Below are 19,425 nucleotides of genomic sequence, written 5' to 3'. Positions count from 1 at the left end.
TACCACCGGAGGGAAAGTCATTGATGAAACAGCTGAAGTCAGTTGGATCTAGGACATTGCCCTGAGGATCTCCTGCAGAGATGTCCTGGAGTTGTGATGACTGATGTCCAGCAACCATCTTTCTATGTGCCAGATATGACCTCAAGCAGCAGAGTGATTTCCTCCTGATTCCCATTGACTCCAGTTTTGCTAGGTCTCCCTGATGCCACACTTGGTCAAATGGCCCTGGCAAAACTTAACCTGGTCATCAGTGAGAAGGTTATTGTTGACCAGATGTTGCTTGATAGTATGTTGATGACACCTTCCATCACTTCATTGAAGATTGAGTGTTGACTGATGGGATTGTAATTGCTGAGTTGGATTTGTCCCGCTTCTTGTATACAGGATGTACCTGGATGATTTTCCACATTGTTAGATACAAGTCAGTGTTGTAGGAGTACTGGGACAGCTTGGTCCTCTTGGCTAGAAACCAAAAGGATCTCGTCCAGCAAGCATTGGCTTTCACCAGCAGAGGTTGGATCCTCCGCCACATGGGGGAACCACCTGATAAATTTGATGCCTCTCCTTGTTGGTAATGCTTGCCCTTATGACTGTACCCCCAACAACTCCTGACATTTTTTTTGTTTTGACAGTCATCCATTGCTGCATCCTGTCACCAGAGTGCATTCCCAACAGTGGGCACCACTCCCAGTAATACTGTTGTTATATATTATTGTTGTTCCATTTATTTTGGAAAATTTTAAACACATTTTAAAGACTAGTCTCCATGCTCCTGTAAAACCAGCTTCTGGTTCGGTGGTGGATGTAATCGACAGACATGTCTGAGAACCTTGAACAAGGAATGAGGCCAATGATTAGCTGCAGTCATTTTGTTGGAGAGCTCAATGGCCATAGATATTGAATTATGGTTTGGATTGGATTGGACAAGTGGTTCAATATACAGTCTGGCTTCGCTGGAATCATAACCAACATATGCAATTGTAATTGTTGATTTTGTCAGATTAGCATGGTATTTTGATCAAATCTGAATAAAATTGAGGAGTTGATTTCAGTTTGAAGTTTATGTTGGACAATAAATGGCACTTATGGTATTTTATGTTTTACAGAACACAGGAAAGGCTATTTCAATGTACTATATGGTTCATTCATCTACTTTCTTTAATTAAGACTATTTATTGACCCAAGGCTCAGTCTAAATAGAATGCATGTCATCATAGTCTACTGTGAAAAAGAATCAATTAGCACATTATGATAGGGTCTGGTGGCCTCTTGTACTGAGTATCAGTTCTTGGATATGATCTCTGAGCATTGTTTTAATTTATTGAGATGCTGTGGAGTGAACAATCTACCATGGACAATAGAAGATATGAGGTGTGCTGTTGAAAGTGGCCACTGACACTGAGTTCCAAAAACATTTTAAAGGCCATATAAACATTGTAAGGAACAAGAACATTGATGTCGACATTTAACTGAATTCAGTCGCATGAGCAGCTATAGAGACCAAGTGCATTTTTATATGATCTGGGATTTTTCCCTCTTTGTTTTATGCCTGCCCTCTGTAGGGATTGATGCTTTACTGGAGTCTATTTCCACAGTCAGTTAGCTCAATTAGTTGGATGACAGAGTAACACCAAGAGCGCAATTTGAATTCCTGCACTGCTTCCTGCTTATCATGAAGGTCCCACCTACTCAACTTTGCTCCTCACCTGAAGTGTGGTGACTGTCAGGTTAAATCACCAGCTGTCATCTTACTCTCTCTCTCTCGCTGTAATGAGAGAACAGCCCTATGGTTCTCTGGGGCTATGGCAACTTTACTTTACTTCCATAGACACTGAAATGCTTATTTGGGTGACCAGTTGTCATGTATGAGCAACGACAATAGGGAGTTTCGACAAGTTATCTGAGCAGGTGAGTCAACATAACAGCTGGCAGTCACCTTCTGCTCTTCCAATACCAGCATTTAGTGCTGGAGTTAACCGGAAGATGATCAGGAAGCCCTAATCTACCCCACCCTCCCCCACCCAGTCCAACAGTAACCTGAAACCAGCTTTATTTCTACTCCTCATGTTTGAAATCAGGTAACACTTATCGAGCTGAGACGGAGACACCCCTCGGTTGTGTACCTCAACATCAAGCAGTATCTCACATGGTGAACTTACATTTCCATATTTAAATTTTGCAATTGTTGTTTCAAAAGTTTCACTTGTAGCCAGTAAACTCAGAATTCAAAATTGTAGCCAGATCATTACTGTGTCTGAATTGTGCTATAAATGGTGTACTTTAAACTTCTGATGGTTGAGTTTCTATCGTAATTGTGTGTCTCACTATTCATTACCTAGACTTTACACTTTGCCCGTTTGTTATGAGACAATTACAGTTACACACATAACCATGGCATTATTTTTTCCAGGAATCTAAAGGAAAGCTTGGTCCCGGAGATGAAATTGTCTTGATTAATAACACACCTGTCTTCAGCATGTCTTACCAAGAAACCTGTAACTTTGTGTACAACCTCCCACCTTCCATCACACTCGAAGTACGCAAACCAATATCAGGTAAGTAAAGAGTTAGGTTTTGAGCAGAGTTTGTGTTTGTGAAAAAGTATTATTTTCTCCTATTAGGGTGCCTTCTCTCATGAGAAAGGTGGATGCAAGCAAATCAAAATGGTTGCATTCCAATGCAAATGCAACCATTTTGCTTTCCTATTGTGTAGCCATGAAATTGTATACCAAATGCACCCAATAGAAATTACTTACTTGCTCATCTTATAAAAACCCTTTCACAAAAGGACTGTCTAGGACCTACTTTCCAATCAACTTGTTCAGAGATGTTATTACACACTTCTGGGGCAGGTGGGATTTGAACCATGTCTCTCAGTTCACAGTTAGGTACACTACCACTGTATCACAAGATGGCCAACGAGACTGTCCAGGAAGCTGATGCCAATTATTTAATTGACCTGATTAAATTCAGTCAATAAATGAGGAAATGAGCAGGCTGTCATAGTGCAGTGGTAGTAATCCTCCTCCTCAGCCAGATGGTCTGGGTTCAAGTCCTTCCTCCTCGAGGGATGTGTTATAACATTAGGGGCTCGGTTAACTCAGTTGGCTGGAGAGCTGATTTACAATGCAGAGTGACACCAACAGCATGGGTTCCATTCTCACACTGGCTGAGGTTATAATAAAGGGCTTTCCTTTTCAACTTCTTCCCTCTCCTGATGCGTGATGACCGTCAGGTTAGACCACTACTAGTCATCTCTCTCTTATGAGGTGGAAGTGCTGGTGTTGGACTGGGGTGGACAAAGTTAAATATCACACAACACCAGGTTATAATCCAACAGGTTTATTTCTATTTCCAAATAAACCTGTTGGACTATAACCTGGTGTTGTGTGATTTTTAACTCTGTTATGGGAGCAGCCCTATGGTTTGGAAAGACTATGGCAACTTAACTTTTATAAAAGGTTGATTGAAAAAGTGCTGCTTGTGTTGTTGATGTTTTACTGAAAAGCACTGTTTTATTATACATTTTCCAGCAAATTCTGTAATAACGATATTGCTGAAAGTGACACATTTTGTCAAAGCTTTTCACTTTTTTCAGCACTATTCATTTCCTGAATTGTACAGATGACTATTCATAACAGCAATTAATTCTGCAGTTATCCAAAAATCTAGCCTGTATTTAAAACCAGAATGGTAGGATAATCATTATTTATTGCAATCTGTTTTTCACTTTCTTACTCCAGGAGCAAATTCAAGATAAAACTAAAAATCACTCAACATCAGGTTATAGTCCAACAGGTTTATTTGGAAGCACTAACTGTTGGAGCGCTGCTCCTTCATCAGGTGATTGTGGAGTAAAAGATTGTAGGGCACAGAATTTCTCGCAAAAGTTTACATTGTAATGTAACTGAAATGATATATTGAAAAAGACCTGGATTGTTTGTTAAGTGTCTCATCTTTTACAATGGGCATGTTGGTTTCAGTTCTTTCATATGTAAATCGCAGGGCATCCTTGCTTGCAGCGTATGAGATAGACAATGTTGAGATAGACAATGAGTACCTATCACGAACATGGTCTTCCCCACACCTGCACTTCTGGCCTTCAAACACCACCAAACCTCAAACAGACCATCATTCACAGCAAACCACCCGGCTTTCAGGACAACACCATACAACCTTGTCATGGTAGACACTGCAAGGTGTGTCAGAGGGTCAACATGGATACCACCATTGCACATGGGGACACCTCTCACCATGTACGAGGTAGGTACTCATGTGACTCAGATAACATTGTCTATCTCATACGCTGCAGGCAAGGATGCCCTGAGGCATGGTACATTAGTGAGACCAAGCAGAGGCTAAGGCAATGGATGAATGGACATCGCATAACAATCAACAGACAGGAATGTTCCCTCCCAGTCGGAAAACACTTCAGCAGTCTGGGAAATTCGACCTCAGACCTTCGAGTGACCGTCCTCCAAGGCGGACTTCGGGACAGTTAACAATGGAAAATGGCCGAGCAGAGGCTGATAGCCAAGTTCGGTGCCCATGGGGGTGGCCTCAACTGGCACCTCAGGTTCATGTCACATTACAGGTGACCCCACTGCACTGCATGACATATACACGTGCGCACACACACATATGCACAGGCGCACACACTCACACAGCCCCTCTCTCATACACAAGCTCTCTCTCATATGCTCACAGATACACTCCCACACTGACACATGCACCCTCTCACAGCTTATGCCCCTTTACACTCACACATACAGACACTCTCTCTCAGACACTCATCCCACACACCCCCACCCCACACACACACACATATATATAAGTTTGTGGGGTGAGCTTGTACTTGCAGAATTACATTTTATTTTGCTCAAAAACTGCATGAATCCATGTAAGATTCTGTAAACCCTTTTTTAGATTAGAAACAGTCTGAACATTCTGGCACAGACAGTCTCACACAGGGCAACTCGCACAGACACCTCACACAGGGCAACTCCCACCTTCAGTGCATTATCTGGGCCAACATGGCACCTGTTGTTAAAGTTCACTTGAGAATGTAACTTTAAGAAAGTTCTGATATTTACGTATGAAAGAACTGAAACCAACATGCCCATTGTAAAAGGTGAGAGATTAAACAAACAATCCAGGTCTTTTCCAATATATAATTTCAGTTACATCACAATGTAGACTTTTGCAAGAAATTCTGTGTCCTACGATCTTATGCTCCACAACCACCTGATAAAGGAGCAGCACTCCGAAAGCTAGTGCTTCCAAATAAACCTGTTGGACTATAGCCTGGTGTTGTGTGATTTTTAACTTTGTAATCCCCAGTCCAACGCCAGCATCTCCAAATCAAGATAAAATTGGTCCTGTAATAATAGACCTACATTCAGCCAGCATCACAGAATTTATTCTTCCCTTGTCTCTACTTAAGCATGTTGCTTTGTCCAAGAAATGGGATGTGTATGGGACAAAACTGGAGTGTCCTGCCCAGGAGTTGATGCCACATTTGTGCCTGACAGTCTTTTAACTCCTGTGTGTCTCAGGACTTATTAGACCTTTGCAGGAAAAGGCCAAAGATCTTTGTGAAATATGAAAGGTGAGGGTCTGAAAACATCCACTTACTCATCAATACTCTTTTAACTTTTTACTGAGCGACTGACATATGTTGTCGCCCCACTGAAGAAATCTGGCAATGGACAATAGGTGCAGGAGTATACCATTCTGCCCTTCGAGCCAGCACCACCATTCATTATGATTATGGCTGATCATCCTCAATCAGTATCCTGTTCCTGCCTTATCCCCATAACCCTTGATTCCACTATCCTTAAGAGCTCTATCCAACCCTTTCTTGAAAGTATCCAGAGACTGGGCTTCCACAGCCTTCTGGGGCAGAGCATTCCATACACCCACCACTCTCTGGGTGAAGAAGTTTCTCCTCAACTCTGTTCTAAGTGGCCTACCCCTTATTTTTAAACTGTGACCTTTGGTTTGGGACTCACCCATCAGCGGAAACATACTTCCTGCCTCCAGAGTGTCCAATTCTTTAATAATCTTATATGTATCAATCAGATCCCCTCTCAGCCTGATTAAATCAAGTGTATACAGTTGCTCCAATCTTTCAGCGTAAGATAGTCCAACCATTCCAGGAATTGACCTCGTGAATCTACGCTGCACTCCCTCAATAGCCAGAATGTCTTTCCTCAAATTTGGAGACCAAAACTGCGCACAATATTCCAGGTGCGGTCTCACCAGGGCCCTGTACAGCTGCAGAAGGACTTCTATACTCAATTCCTCTTGTTATGAAGGCCAGCATGCTATTAGCTTTCTTCACTGCCTGCTGTACCTCCATGCTTGCTTTCATTGATTGATGTACAAGAACACCTAGATCTTGTTGTACTGCCCCTTTACCTAACTTAACTCCATTTAGGTAGTAATCTGCCATGCATTCGTCACCCTGTAATCTCCTAACATCCTCCTCACATTTCACCCTGCCACCCAGCTTTGTATCATCAGCAAATTTGCTAATATTACTTTTAATACCTTCATCTATATCATTAATGTACATTGTAAAAAGCACTGATCCCTGCGGCACACCACTGCTCACCGCCTGCCATTCCGAAAGGGAGCCGTTTATCACCTACTCTTTGTTTCCTGTCAGCCAACCAATTTTCAATCCATGTCAGTATTTTGTCCCTAATACCACGCGCCCTAATTTTGATCACTAACCTCCTATGTGGGACTTTATCAAGGCTTTCTGAAAGCCCAGGTATACTACATCCACTGGATTTCCCTTGTCCATCTTCAGAGTTACATCCTCAAAAAATTCCAGAAGGTTAGTCAAGCATGATTTCCCCTTCATAAATCCATGCTGACTCTGAAACATTTAGCAAATTTTACACCATCCAAATCTTTAACACCATGGTAGTCCCAGTCAATGTTTGAAAAATTGAAATCATTACATTAATTACAACCTTATTCTTCTTACATATATCTGAGTTTTCCCTACATATTTGATTGTCAGTTTCGTGCTGATTATTTAGCAGTTTGCATATAGACAGTCCCATCAAGGTTATTTTCTTTTAATTTTTAATTTCAGTTGTAATTCACTGCTCTGGGTTAATCGAAAGATTCACGTGTATCTTGATCAATTTCCAGACTTCAATCAGAGTGACAGGAATATACAAAAAGAATGACATCTCAAGCCAACCACTGAATTATAAATCCGAAGCCTTGCTCACAATCTGACATAGATGGTTCATATAGAATCAGGCTTACTTTATTCCGAAAGGGCAGCACGGTGGTTAGCACTGCTGCCTCACAGCGCCTGAGGCCCGGGTTCAATTCCTGCCTCAGGCAGGACTGTGTGGAGTTTGCACATTCTCTCCGTGTCTGCGTGGGTTTCCTCCGGGTGCTCCGGTTTCCTCCGACAGTCCAAAGATATGCAGGTTAGGTGAATTGGTCATGCTAAATTGCCCGTAGTGGTAGGTGTATGGGTGGGTTGCGCTTCGGCGGGTCGGTGTGGACTTGTTGGGCCGAATGGCCTGTTTCCACACTGCAAGTAATCTAAATATGTCAGAAATGATAAAATTTTAAAACAGCAAAATGCAAGCCAAGTATTTCATCGGAGAATATTGTGTGCCCATCTTGCTGTTCTGATTAACAGAAAATTCCCATTTTCATTCCTTGTTACAATCCACGAATTGTACACTTTAAACTAATTGTTTGTTGCTCGCTGTGAGAAGTGTGACAGCTCCGTCTGACATCGAACATACAAGAACATCAGTTGAAATCTTGCTCTCCTGAAACATGTGTTTCCTGCTTCTTTCTTTTTGTCTCGGTGACCGTTCCGTCAGGTGGGAGTCGAGTGAAAAGGCTGAGAGTGTTTTATTGATTCCTAAACCATACCCAAAAGAAGTGTGCATGCATGCGATCATTTCATTGTAGAAATGGTGCATGGACAGACGCATAGCATAGACAGACGCACGATAACTGGCTATTCACCTACCCAGGCAATCAAATACGTCACTTGCCTCACTTCTCCCCCAGAAACCTGCTTGTAATTCTCTGTCAGTGATTTATCCAGTTCCTCTTTGGATAATAAATTATTCTGTCCAATGCTGGAAGTCACTGATCTCTATGTGTGTGCTCAGATGCCCTTGTATTCAAATTACACAGAACACTGACATGCTGAATTAGATTACTTACTTGCAGTGTGGAAACAGGCCTTTCGGCCCAACAAGGCCACACCGACCCTCCGAAGAGCAAGCCACCCAGACCTATGCCCCTAACCTGCACATTTCTTTGGACTGTGGGAGGAAACCAGAGCAAAGCCACGCAGCCGTGGGGAGAATAAGTAAACTCCGCACAGACAGTTCCCTGAGGCGGGAACTGAACCCAGATCTCTGGCGCTGTGAGGCAGCAGTGCTAACCACTGTGCCACGGTGCCACCCAAGAAGATGCAAGCACATTGGCTTTGAAGAGCAAGGACACATTGCCAAGTCTGCTTTACTGAGATCGACATAAATAATCCAATGGGCCACTTTCATCTTCAGATTAATTACGAACATTTATGAAAAGCAGGACTGTAAGAATGAATACACTTTCGTGTTCTGTCCAAATCAAACATTGATATACTTGAGAACAGAAACGAGTCTGGTGTTCGATGTGACTTGGCCAACATCTTGCGACTTTCACCATGAATTTGGAGTATCCAAGCATGAAGAATATCCTCCTTGCACCTATTCTGTACAGATCTGTTGCAGTTGCATTATTTTAAATCAGATCTCTTCGAGTTCTTCTGAATTCCAGTCAATTCCCTAAAAGATGTAATCTGTCCTCAGACGTCATCCTCGACATCTTTAGCATCAGCCTCGTGACTGTCTGCTGCACTCTCTCTGTGGCAAGTCCTTCATTTCTTAGGCAGGGAAAGAAAAACAACAAACTTTCTATTTGCCAATGAGCAGAAGCACAACTTACTCAAGCTTTCCTCGTAAGAGTGTCCCTCCACACCCACTGTCATTCTAGCGAATCCTCACTGCACTGCATTGAATGCCAGAACACCTTTCCTGATATCAGAGGTATAAAACTGTTCACAGCTTTGCAACTGTGATCTGAGTAGTGTTGTGGGATTGGAGTGCCTTTATTAGGTGGAGACTCAGAAAAACAGCATGGTAGAGTGGATAGATGCAACTATTTTCACATCATACCCAATAGTGAGCAGTATGATTATGAGGTGTACATAAGGCAACAAAAAGAAAATAAGAGCTGGAATAGTCGGTCTGGCCCCTCGACCCTGTTGTGCCATTCCAAAGGATCTTGGCTATTTTTACAGACCTCAAACCCACTTTCTTGCACTTTTTCCAACACACTGGATTCCCTTACTGGATCAAGAATCGATATCAGATTTAAACATACACAAGTTCTGTGTTGGAAGGAGGTACAAAGAACTCAAACTGTGTGAGAAAAGAAATTCCTCCTCTACTCAGTCTTAAATTAGGGTGTGCTGTCCGTATCTTTGGAGTGTTTGATGTAGACAGTGTTAAAATAACTTTTCTCTGCATCTCTTGTCATACTGTCCCAGTCCTTGGAGTATTTGATGTGGACCTTGTCGAAAGAGCTCTTCTCTGTATTTAACCAGGTCCTGTATGAATCCTGGGAGTTTTTACTGAGCACAGTGCAGAGCACTATTTATGCTGTATCAATCCTCGTTCTCTCCCTGTTCTCGCAGAGTTTGATGAGGACAGTGTCGAGACATTTTTACTCTGTACGTAGTCACATTCTGTCCCAGTAATTGGAGTGATGAATGAGGGACAGTACAGAGAGAGATTTCCTCTGCCTTTAACCCCCTCCTAACCCTGTAATGGGTTTGTTAGATGGGAACAGTATAGAGGCAGCTCTGCTGTGTATCTAAACCCATATTGTTCCAGCCTTGGGAGTATTTGATAGGGACGGTGGACAAGAAGATTTAATGCATATCTGACCCAATGCTGTCCCTGTTCTGGGAATTTTGGTGGGGGACCTCTAGTCGTGTATTACTTTGTATCCAACGCCGTTTTATTCATATCACATATTATTTGATGGGGATAGTGTCAGGAAGGTATTATCTGTATCTAACACGATCTCGTAACTGTCCTGGGAGAGTTTGATGAGGACCATGTCGAAGAAGCCTCACTTAATATCCAAATATACACGAACCCTGTCATACCAGTGTTTGATGTGGAAAGTCGGAGGGAGGTTTACCACAAAGATCTACACAGTGCATGAGTAGACACATCGGCCCTCTGAGCCTGCGCCCTTATACTTGGTAGTGTGGATGAGCAGAGGGATCTTGGTGTCCATGTACACAGATCTCTGAAAGTTGCCACCCAGGTAAATAGTGCGGTGAGGAAGGCATATGGCGTACTGGCTTTTATTGGTAGAGGAATTGAGTTCCGGAGTCCTGAGGTCATGATGCAGTTGTATAAGACTCTGGTGCGGCCGCATCTGGAATATTGTGTGCAGTTTTGGTCGCCATACTATAGGAAGGATGTGGAGGCACTGGAACGGGTGCAGAGGAGGTTTACCAGGATGTTGCCTGGTATGGAAGGAAGATCGTATGAGGAAAGACTGAGACACTTGGGGCTGTTTTCATTAGAGAAAAGAAGTTTTAGGGGTGACTTGATTGAGGTGTACAAGATGATTAGGGGGTTAGATAGGGTTGACAGTGTGAACCTTTTCCCGCGTATGGAGTCGGGTATTACAAGGGGGCATAGCTTTAAATTAAGGGGGGTAGATATTGGACTGAAGTTAGGGGTAGGTTCTTCAGTCAGCGAGTCGTAAGTTCATGGAATGCCCTGCCAGTAGCAGTGGTGGACTCTCCCTCTTTATGGGCATTTAAGCGGGCATTGGATAGATATATGGAGGATAGTGGGTTAGTATAGGTTAGGTGGGCTTGGATCGGCGCAACATCGAGGGCCAAAGGGCCTGTACTGCGCTGTATTCTTCTATGTTCTATGTTCTATTACATCTTGGAGATTGCTTGTGTCTTCCCCAGTGAAGACAGATCTAAAGTACCAATTCACCTTTTCTGCCATTTCTTTGTTCCCCGTAATAAATTCACCCATTTCTGTCTTCAAGGGCCCAATTTTAGTCTTAACCATTTTTTTTTCTTTTCACATACCTAAAATAGCCTTTACTATCCTCCTTTATATTCTACCCTGAGGAGCACAATCCCTAAAAAAAAGGTCAAAACGATAAATGTTTTAAAAATGGAAGTTTCTTTACGTACCAAGTTGTGGTCAGGCATGCTTGACCAAGCCTCACTCAACAACCCCTGAGTACCGGTCCTCCCTCGTAACTTGAATTTTGACTCTCGCTCCCAACCACTTACCTGATTATCTCTATTTCTGTCCACTTGCTGCACTTGACTGATTCCCCACACCTGGGCCATCATCACTCATTGCTCATACAGTACTGTAGAAGTTTTAAATTGTCAGAGTTTCCAATTTTTGAACAAGATATTAAATAAAGGCCGTCAGATGAATGTAAAAATTCCCATGTCAGTGTTTTGCAGAGAAACAGCAATGCTATCTCTGGTGTCCAGGTCTATAAATACTTACCTCTCAATTAACAACACAAGAAACAGATTATCTGATCATTATCACATTTATAAGAATTTTTTATTGACAAAGTTGGCTGTTGAGTCTCCTATATTATAGCAGTGCAGTGCATTAAAAATGCCTGAAAAGCACTCAGAGATGCCTGACGGTCATGAGAAGTATGATACAATTTTTCTTCCTTTGATTGATGCCAGCTCCAAGATAGAGTTGGGCATGGATTAATGAACATGGATTCAATGGCAAATGTTTGCATAAGATGCCTTATTTCTATTTTACTCTAATTGGAGGTGGTTGGTTACCAAATTTCAAAAAGGTAAAGTTTGGCAGAGTTAGGTAAAGTTCGTGGATTTCAAGAAATAAACAATTAGAGAGTCATAGAGATGTACAGCATGGAAACAGACCCTTCGGTCCAACCCGTCCATACCATCCAGATATCCCAACCCAATTTAGTCCCACCTGCCAGCACCCGGCCCATATCCCTCCAAACCCTTGCTATTCATATACCCATCCAAATGCCTCTTAAATGTTGCAATTGTACCAACCTCCACCACTTCCTCTGGCAGCTCATTCCATACACGTACCATCCTCTGTGTGAAAATGTTGCCCCGTAGGTCTCTTTTATATCTTTCCCCTCTCACCTAAACCTATGCCCTCTAGTTCTGGACTCCCCGACCCCAGGGAAAATACTTTGCCTATTTACCCTATCCATGCCCCTCATAATTTTGTAAACTTCTATAAGGTCACCCCTCAGCCTCCGACGCTCCAGGGAAAACAGCCCCAGCCTGTTCAACTCTAAGCTATTAAATTGATCATTTAAATCCTTAGAATCCCTACAGTGTGGAAACAGGCTATTCAGCCCAGCAAGTCCACACCAACCCTCTGATGAGCATCCCACCCAGACCTATCCCCCTACTCTGTCCCTATAGCCCTGCATTCCCCATCACTAACACACCTAACCTACACATCCCTGAACACTATGGGTAATTTACCATGGCCAATCCAGCTAACTTGCACATTTTTGAACTATGGACGGAAACGGCGGAAAGCCATGCACACACAGGGAGAGCATGGAAATTCCACACAGTCACCTGAGAGTAGAGTTAAACCCAGGTACCTGGCGCTGTGAGGCAGCAGTGCTAGCCATTGAGCCACAATGCCACCCCTGAATAATATAAATGAGTAATTAATAAAAATGGCCATTGAAAAGTGTGAAGCGTCAAAGCTAATTAAGAAACTAGTTTTGAGCTTTTCTGACAAAAAGCAGAGCAGAGATGTCAGCATTACAGTGAAAAGACAGGAGAAAGGTGCTAGGTCAAAATGCTCACTCTGCAAGTAGGTGCAGACAGAATGGACTGAATGGCCTCCATTTGAACCATAACAATGCTATGACTGTTTGAAAGAGAGAGACAGATTAGGCCCTAACTGCTGTTCCATAGAAGGGAAGGGGACCAAGGTCAAGCGAAGAAAGTGAAAAGAAAAGAAAATTTACAGCCCAGGAACAGGCCCTTCGGCCCTCCAAGCCTGAGCCTATCCAAATCTACTGTCTAAACCTGTTGGTCAAATCCTAAGCATCTGTATCCCTCTGCTCCCCACCTACTCATGCATTTGTCCAGACCCATCTTAAATGAATCTGCCATGCCTGCCTCTACCACCTCTGCTGGCAACGCGTTCCAAATGCCCACCACCCTCTGTGTGAAGTACTTACCACGTGTATTCCCCCTTAAACTTTCCACCTCTCACCTTGAAAGCGTGACCTCTTGATATTGAATCCTTCACCCTGGGAAAAAGCTTGTCTCTATATCTGTACCCTTCATGATTTTGTAAACTTCCGCCCTCAATCTCCTTTTTTCTAATGAAAATAAACCTAATCTATTCAACCTCTCTTCATAGCTAGCACCTTCCATACCAGGCAACATCCTCGTAAAACTTCTCTGCACCCTCTCCAAAGCGCCCACATCCTTTTGGTAATGGTGCGACCAGAACTGTACACAGTATTCTAAATGCGGCCGAACCAATATCTTGTACAATGTTAATATGACTTGCCAGCTCTTATACTCAATACCCCATCCAATGAAGGCAAGCATACTATATGCCTTCTTGACCACTCTGTCCACCTGTGCAGCAACCTTCAGGGTACAATGGACCTGCATTCTCAGATCTCTCTGCCCATCAACTTTTCTCAAGGCTCTTTCGTTCATTGTATAATTCGCTCGAGAATTAGTCTTGCCTAAATGCCTCACCTCACATTTGTCCGGATTGAAATCCATCTGCCACTTTTCCACCCAACTCTCCAGTCTATCTATATCCTCCTGTATTCTCTGACAGTCCCTTATGCTTTCTGCTACTCCACCAATCTTTGTGTCATCTGTAAACTTGCTGATCATACCTATTACAAACAACAGTGGCCCCAACACTGACCCCTGTGGAACAACACTGGTCACCTTTCTCCATGTCGAGAAACTCCCTTCAACTACTACTCTCTGTCTCCTGTTGCTCAATCAGTTCTTTATCCACCTAGCTAGAACACCCTGCACACCATGTGACTTCACTTTCTCCATTAGTTTACCATGGGGAACCTTATCAAATGCCTTACTAAAGTCCATGTATATGACATCAACAGACCTTCCTTCATCTATCAGCTTGGTCACTTCCTCAAAGATCTCTATTAAGTTGGTAAGGCACGATTTTCCCCATACAAAACCATGTTGCCTACCACGGATAAACCCATTCTTTTCTAAATATAAATAGATCCTATCCCTCAGTACCTTCTCCAGCAACTTTTCCACCACCGACGTCAGGCTCACTGGTCTGTAATTACCCGGAATATCCCTACTACCCTTCTTGTACAGGGGGACAACATGAGCAACCCTCCGGCATCTCACCTGTGTTTAAGGATGCCACAAAGACATCTGTCAGGGCCCCAGCTATTTCCTCTCTCACCTCCCTCAGCAACCTGGGATGGATCCCATCCAGTCCTGGAGATTTGTCCACCTTAATAACCTCTAGCCTACCCGACACATCTTCCCTACTTATGTCAATGTGGTCCAGATTAATCACACTTCAATCTCTAATCTCAACATTCATCATGTTCCTCTCTTCAGTGAACACTGATGCAAAGTAATCATTCAGAATCTCACCCATTCTCTCAGTTTCAGCACACAGCCTTCCTTCATTATCCTTTAGTGGACCAATCCTTTCTCTAGTTAGCTGCTTGCTTCTTATATCAGAATAAAATGCTTTGGGATTATCCTTAATTCTGCTTGCTAAAGCTATTTCATGACCCCTTTTAGCCCACTTGATTCCTCGATTAAGACTTGTCCTACTCTTCCGATATTCTTCCAGGGCCTGTTTTGTTCTTAGCTGCCTAGACCTTATGTATGCTTCCCTTTTCCTCTTGGCTAGTCATACAATTTCTCCTGTCATCCACGGTTCACGAATCTTGCCCTTCCTATCTTTAGCCTTCAATGGGACATGCCTATCCTGCACTATCTTTAACCTATCTTTGAAAGCCTCCGACATCTCATATATGGACTTCCCTTCAAATAGCTGTGTCCAATCCACATTTCCGAGCTCCTGCCTAATTTTGATATTGGCTTTGGTCTAGTACTCTTCCCTGAGGACCATTCTCTTCTTTATCTACGAGTATTCTAAAACTTACAGAATTGTGGTCACTGTTCCCAAAGAAATCCCCCACCGCAACTTCTACCACCTGTCCTGGCTCGCTCCCCAGTACCAGTATGGCCCCTTCCCTCATCGGACTATTCACATACTGCTCTAGAAAACTCTCCTGGACGCTTCTTACAAATTCTACCCCATCCAGACCTCTGACGCTAAGTGTATCCCAGTCAATGTTGGGAAAATTAAAATCTCCCATCACCACTACCCTATTGCCTCTACATCTTTCCATAATCTGTTTACCCATTTGTTCTTCTACCTCACTCTCACTGTTGGGAGGCCTGTAATGCAGCCCCAACAGTGTGACTGCACCCTTCTTATTTCTCAGCTCCACCCATAATGCCTCACTACCCAAGACCTCCACAGTGTACTCCTTTAGCACAGCCGTGATATCGTCCTTGACCAGCACTGCAACTCCACCTCCCCCCTTTTACTTTCCTCCCTGCCCTGTCTGAAGTGTCTATATCCTGGAACATTTAATTGCCAATCATCATGCCCTTCCTTCAACCAAGTCTCTGTGATTACAATAACGTCATACTCCCAGGCACCAATCCAAGCCCTAAGTTCATCTGCCTTACACACTATAGTCCTTACATTAAAGTAGGTGCATTTCAGGCCACCAGCTTTTTTGCGCTCACCTGCTCTCTGCCTATTCTTCCCTTTATTAATGCTGTCTTCATGATTCTTACAGTCTCTAGTCTCCACCTTGCTGCCTACTTGTTTAATCGTCTGGTTCCCAGCCCCCTGCCACATTAGTTTAAAACCTTCCCAGCTGCAGTAGCAAAAGCTTTCCCAAGGACGTTGGTTCCGCTCCGGTTCAGATGTAGACCGTCCATTTTGTAATCGTCCCACCTTCCCCAGAACCGATCCCAATGTCCAACAAATCTGAACCCTTCCCTCCTACACAGTCTCTCAAGCCACATGTTCATCCTGCCTATTTTTTCATTTCTACGCTGGCTAGCACGTGGCACTGGTAATAATCCTGACACCACTACCTTTGAGGTCCTCCTCTTTAACTTCTCTCCTAGCTCCCTGAATTCTTCTTTCAGGACCTCATCTCATTTTATACTTATATCGTTGGTGCCTATATGCACCAAGACAACTGGCTGTTCACCCTCCCCTTTTAGAATGCTCTGCAGCCGATCGGTGACATCCCTGACCCGAGCACCTGGGAGGCAACACATCATCCGAGAGTCCCATTTTCAGCCACAGAACTGCCTATCTACTCCCCTTACAATAGAATCCCCTATGACTATGGCCTTCTGAACATCAGTGCCCGAGTTCAACAGGGTTTAACTAACATTGGCCTTGTTTTGCGTCGAGTAGTGCACACTCTTAGCTAGCCTTAATGAGATTCATATTAAATCAAGGATTGAAAGCAGGTTGTTTTTCAGCTTGGAATCGCTGCTCTTTCCACCCTAATTTGTGGATAAGGGCGTTTTGGAGAGAGAGGAGCATTCACAGTCTCTCTTATGGCATGCAGGTACCTTGTCATCCCCGATATTGACTTGGAGTCTCTCCACCCCTCCTCTCACTACAGCCAGCTGGCAGGCAGGCCAACCCTTGTGGTGTCTCCCCGACTTGGACAGGCATGCTGTCGATGTTCCTTGTGTGCAGGTCTGAATGAAGCTACTCAAATTTCTTCAAATCCGAGGCTATTTCTCTCTCTTATGTATTGCAAATGAGGAGCATCTTCTTGCAGTCTTTCAATTGGATGCCCTGTGTTTGGAACCTGGCGGCTGGTGATTAGAAAGAGGCCTCACATCAGCAAATGGGACCAAGTGAAATACCTCTCCTCCACTTCTACATAGCTCCCAGTACTTAGTCTCTAATACCAAATAAAAAGTTTCTATTAGAATTCCTACAGTGTGGAAACAGGTCCTTCGGCCCAACAAGTGCACACCGACCCTCCAAAGAGTAACCCACCCAAACCCATTCCCCTATCCTATATTTGCCCCTGACTAATGTATCTAACCTACACATCCCTATGGGCAATTTCGCTCGGCCAATTGACCTAACCTGCACATCTTTGGATTGTGGGAGGAAACCAGAGCACTCGGAGGAAACCCACACAGACATGGGGAGAATGTGCAAACTCCACACAGGCTGGAATTGAACTTGGGACCCTGGCGCTGTGAGGCAGCAGTGCTAAACACTGAGCTACCGTGCTGCCCTATGTAGCACACCCACATAATAATAACCTATAGATCATTTGGCAGCCTGAGAGCAGATGAATTAGAGTTCCATCATCTCTGTCTCAGACTGATTGATCCCAAATCAGAGACATTTGTTATTTCCATACAGGGATGAAGAGAAAATTATTCACAGTTCTGGAATTCTATGAAAGAGTGCATTGACAGAGGTTAGGAAGTTAGACTCTCATCCACCTAAATGGATGGATAGTGCTGTATCCATTGTCAAATAGAAAAGAGGAAGCTTTTTAACAAGATAGCAGAATTTCTGAGTTAAGCTATTAAGTTACTTGCTTAACTATTTTGTGTCAGAGTTAGTGTAAACCAATAGAATCTGCTTACTGTGACACAAATAGCGTACTCATGGAATGTGCTCTGTCATTTTAGGTCACTAGGTCACATTTTGTAGGAGAGAAATCAAGTACCTTGCCCTCCTCTGCCCCTCTAGAGAGAGACACACACACACATACACCACATAAAGGGAATACTAGAAAATGGTGCAAGAACAGGTGTCGGCAATGGCTCAGTGGTAGTACTGCCATTTCCAGGTCAGAAGATTTAAGTTCTAATTCAAGAGTTTAAATGTTCAAGGGAGGTGTTAAACTAAGACCTTGTCTATTCTCTCAGATACACATAATAGGTCCCATTGCACTATTCAGAATGAACAAGGGAGAGGTTTTGGTGTTCAGACCAACATTTAACCCTCAATTCAGTAAGGCATATGAGTTGAGGATGCAGCTTTACTCATGGAAAATGCTATCACAGAGACATGTAAGATTGGAGGTCATAATGGAAAAGGCATAGTGAAGAAGGCGTTTGGTATGCTTTCCTTTATTGGTCAGAATATTGAGTACAGGGTCATGTTGCAGCGGTACAGGACATTGGTTAGGTCATTTTTGGAATATTGCGTGCAATTCTGATCTCCTTCCTATCAGAAAGATGTTGTGAAACTTGAAAGTGTTCAGAAAAGATTTACAAAGGTGTTGCCAGGGTTGGAGGATTTAAGCTACAGGGAGAGGCTGAACAGGCTGGGGCTGTTTTCCCTGGAGCGTCGGAGGCTGAGGGGTGACTTTATAGAGGTTTACAAAAGTTTGAGGGGCATGGATAGGATAAATAGACAAAGTCTTTTCCCTTGGTGGGGGAGTCCAGAACTAGACGGCATAGGTTAAGGGTGAGAGGGAAAAGATATAAACAAGACCTAAGGGGCAACTTTTTCACACAGAGGGTGGTATGTGTATGGAATGAGCTGCCAGAGGTAGTGGTGGAGGCTGGTACAGTTGCAACATTTAAAAGGCATTTGAATGGGTATATGAATAGGAAGGGTTTAGAGGGATATGGGCCGGGTGCTGGCAGGTGGGACTAGATTGGGTTGGGATATCTGATCGGCATGGACATGTTGGACCAAAGGGTCTGTTTCCATGCTGTACGTCACTATGATTCTATGACAGGAGATAAAGATTCTGAACTGGGGGAAGGCAGACTTTAGTATGTTAAGACAGGATCTGACCAAAGTGGACTGGAATCAGCTGTTTACAGAAAAATCTACATCAGAGCAGGGGAGTCGTTCAAAAGGGTAATAGTGAAAGTCTTTGAGGAGAAAGTGAGGTCTGCAGATGCTGGAGATCAGAGCTGAAAATATGTTGCTGGAAAAGCGCAGCAGGTCAGGCAGCATCCAGGGAACAGGAGAATCGACGTTTCGGGCATAAGCCCTTCTTCAGGAATGAGGAAAGTTTGTCCAGCAGGCTAAGATAGAGGGACTCACTGAAATCTTTGTAGAGGGAGGAAGAGAGCTTCTTCAAGGAAGGCATCCTTGTGAGAGGATTCGCAGTAGGTTGAAATCTTTGAGGAGAAAGTGAGGTCTGCAGATGCGGGAGATCAGAGCTGAAAATGTGTTGCTGGAAAAGCGCAGCAGGTCAGGCAGCATCCAGGGAACAGGAGAATCGACGTTT

At 43.6% G+C, this 19,425-nt stretch overlaps 1 protein-coding gene across 2 annotated transcripts in view; it reads left to right on the top strand.

The window, feature by feature from the left end:
• Nucleotides 1–19,425, top strand: part of pdzd2 (PDZ domain containing 2) — a 420,957-nt gene that overhangs the window by 361,625 nt on the left and 39,907 nt on the right. For both annotated transcript variants that reach the window (XM_043687429.1, XM_043687436.1), the window contains one exon: nt 2,411–2,555. In XM_043687429.1, coding sequence (XP_043543364.1) covers nt 2,411–2,555 — 145 coding nt within the window. The remainder of the gene's footprint in view (nt 1–2,410; nt 2,556–19,425) is intronic.

This window comes from Chiloscyllium plagiosum, chromosome 1, assembly GCF_004010195.1.
Source record: "Chiloscyllium plagiosum isolate BGI_BamShark_2017 chromosome 1, ASM401019v2, whole genome shotgun sequence".
In the NCBI taxonomy this organism is placed as follows: Eukaryota; Metazoa; Chordata; class Chondrichthyes; order Orectolobiformes; family Hemiscylliidae; genus Chiloscyllium; species Chiloscyllium plagiosum.
This window is presented reverse-complemented; position numbering and strand designations above follow the sequence as displayed.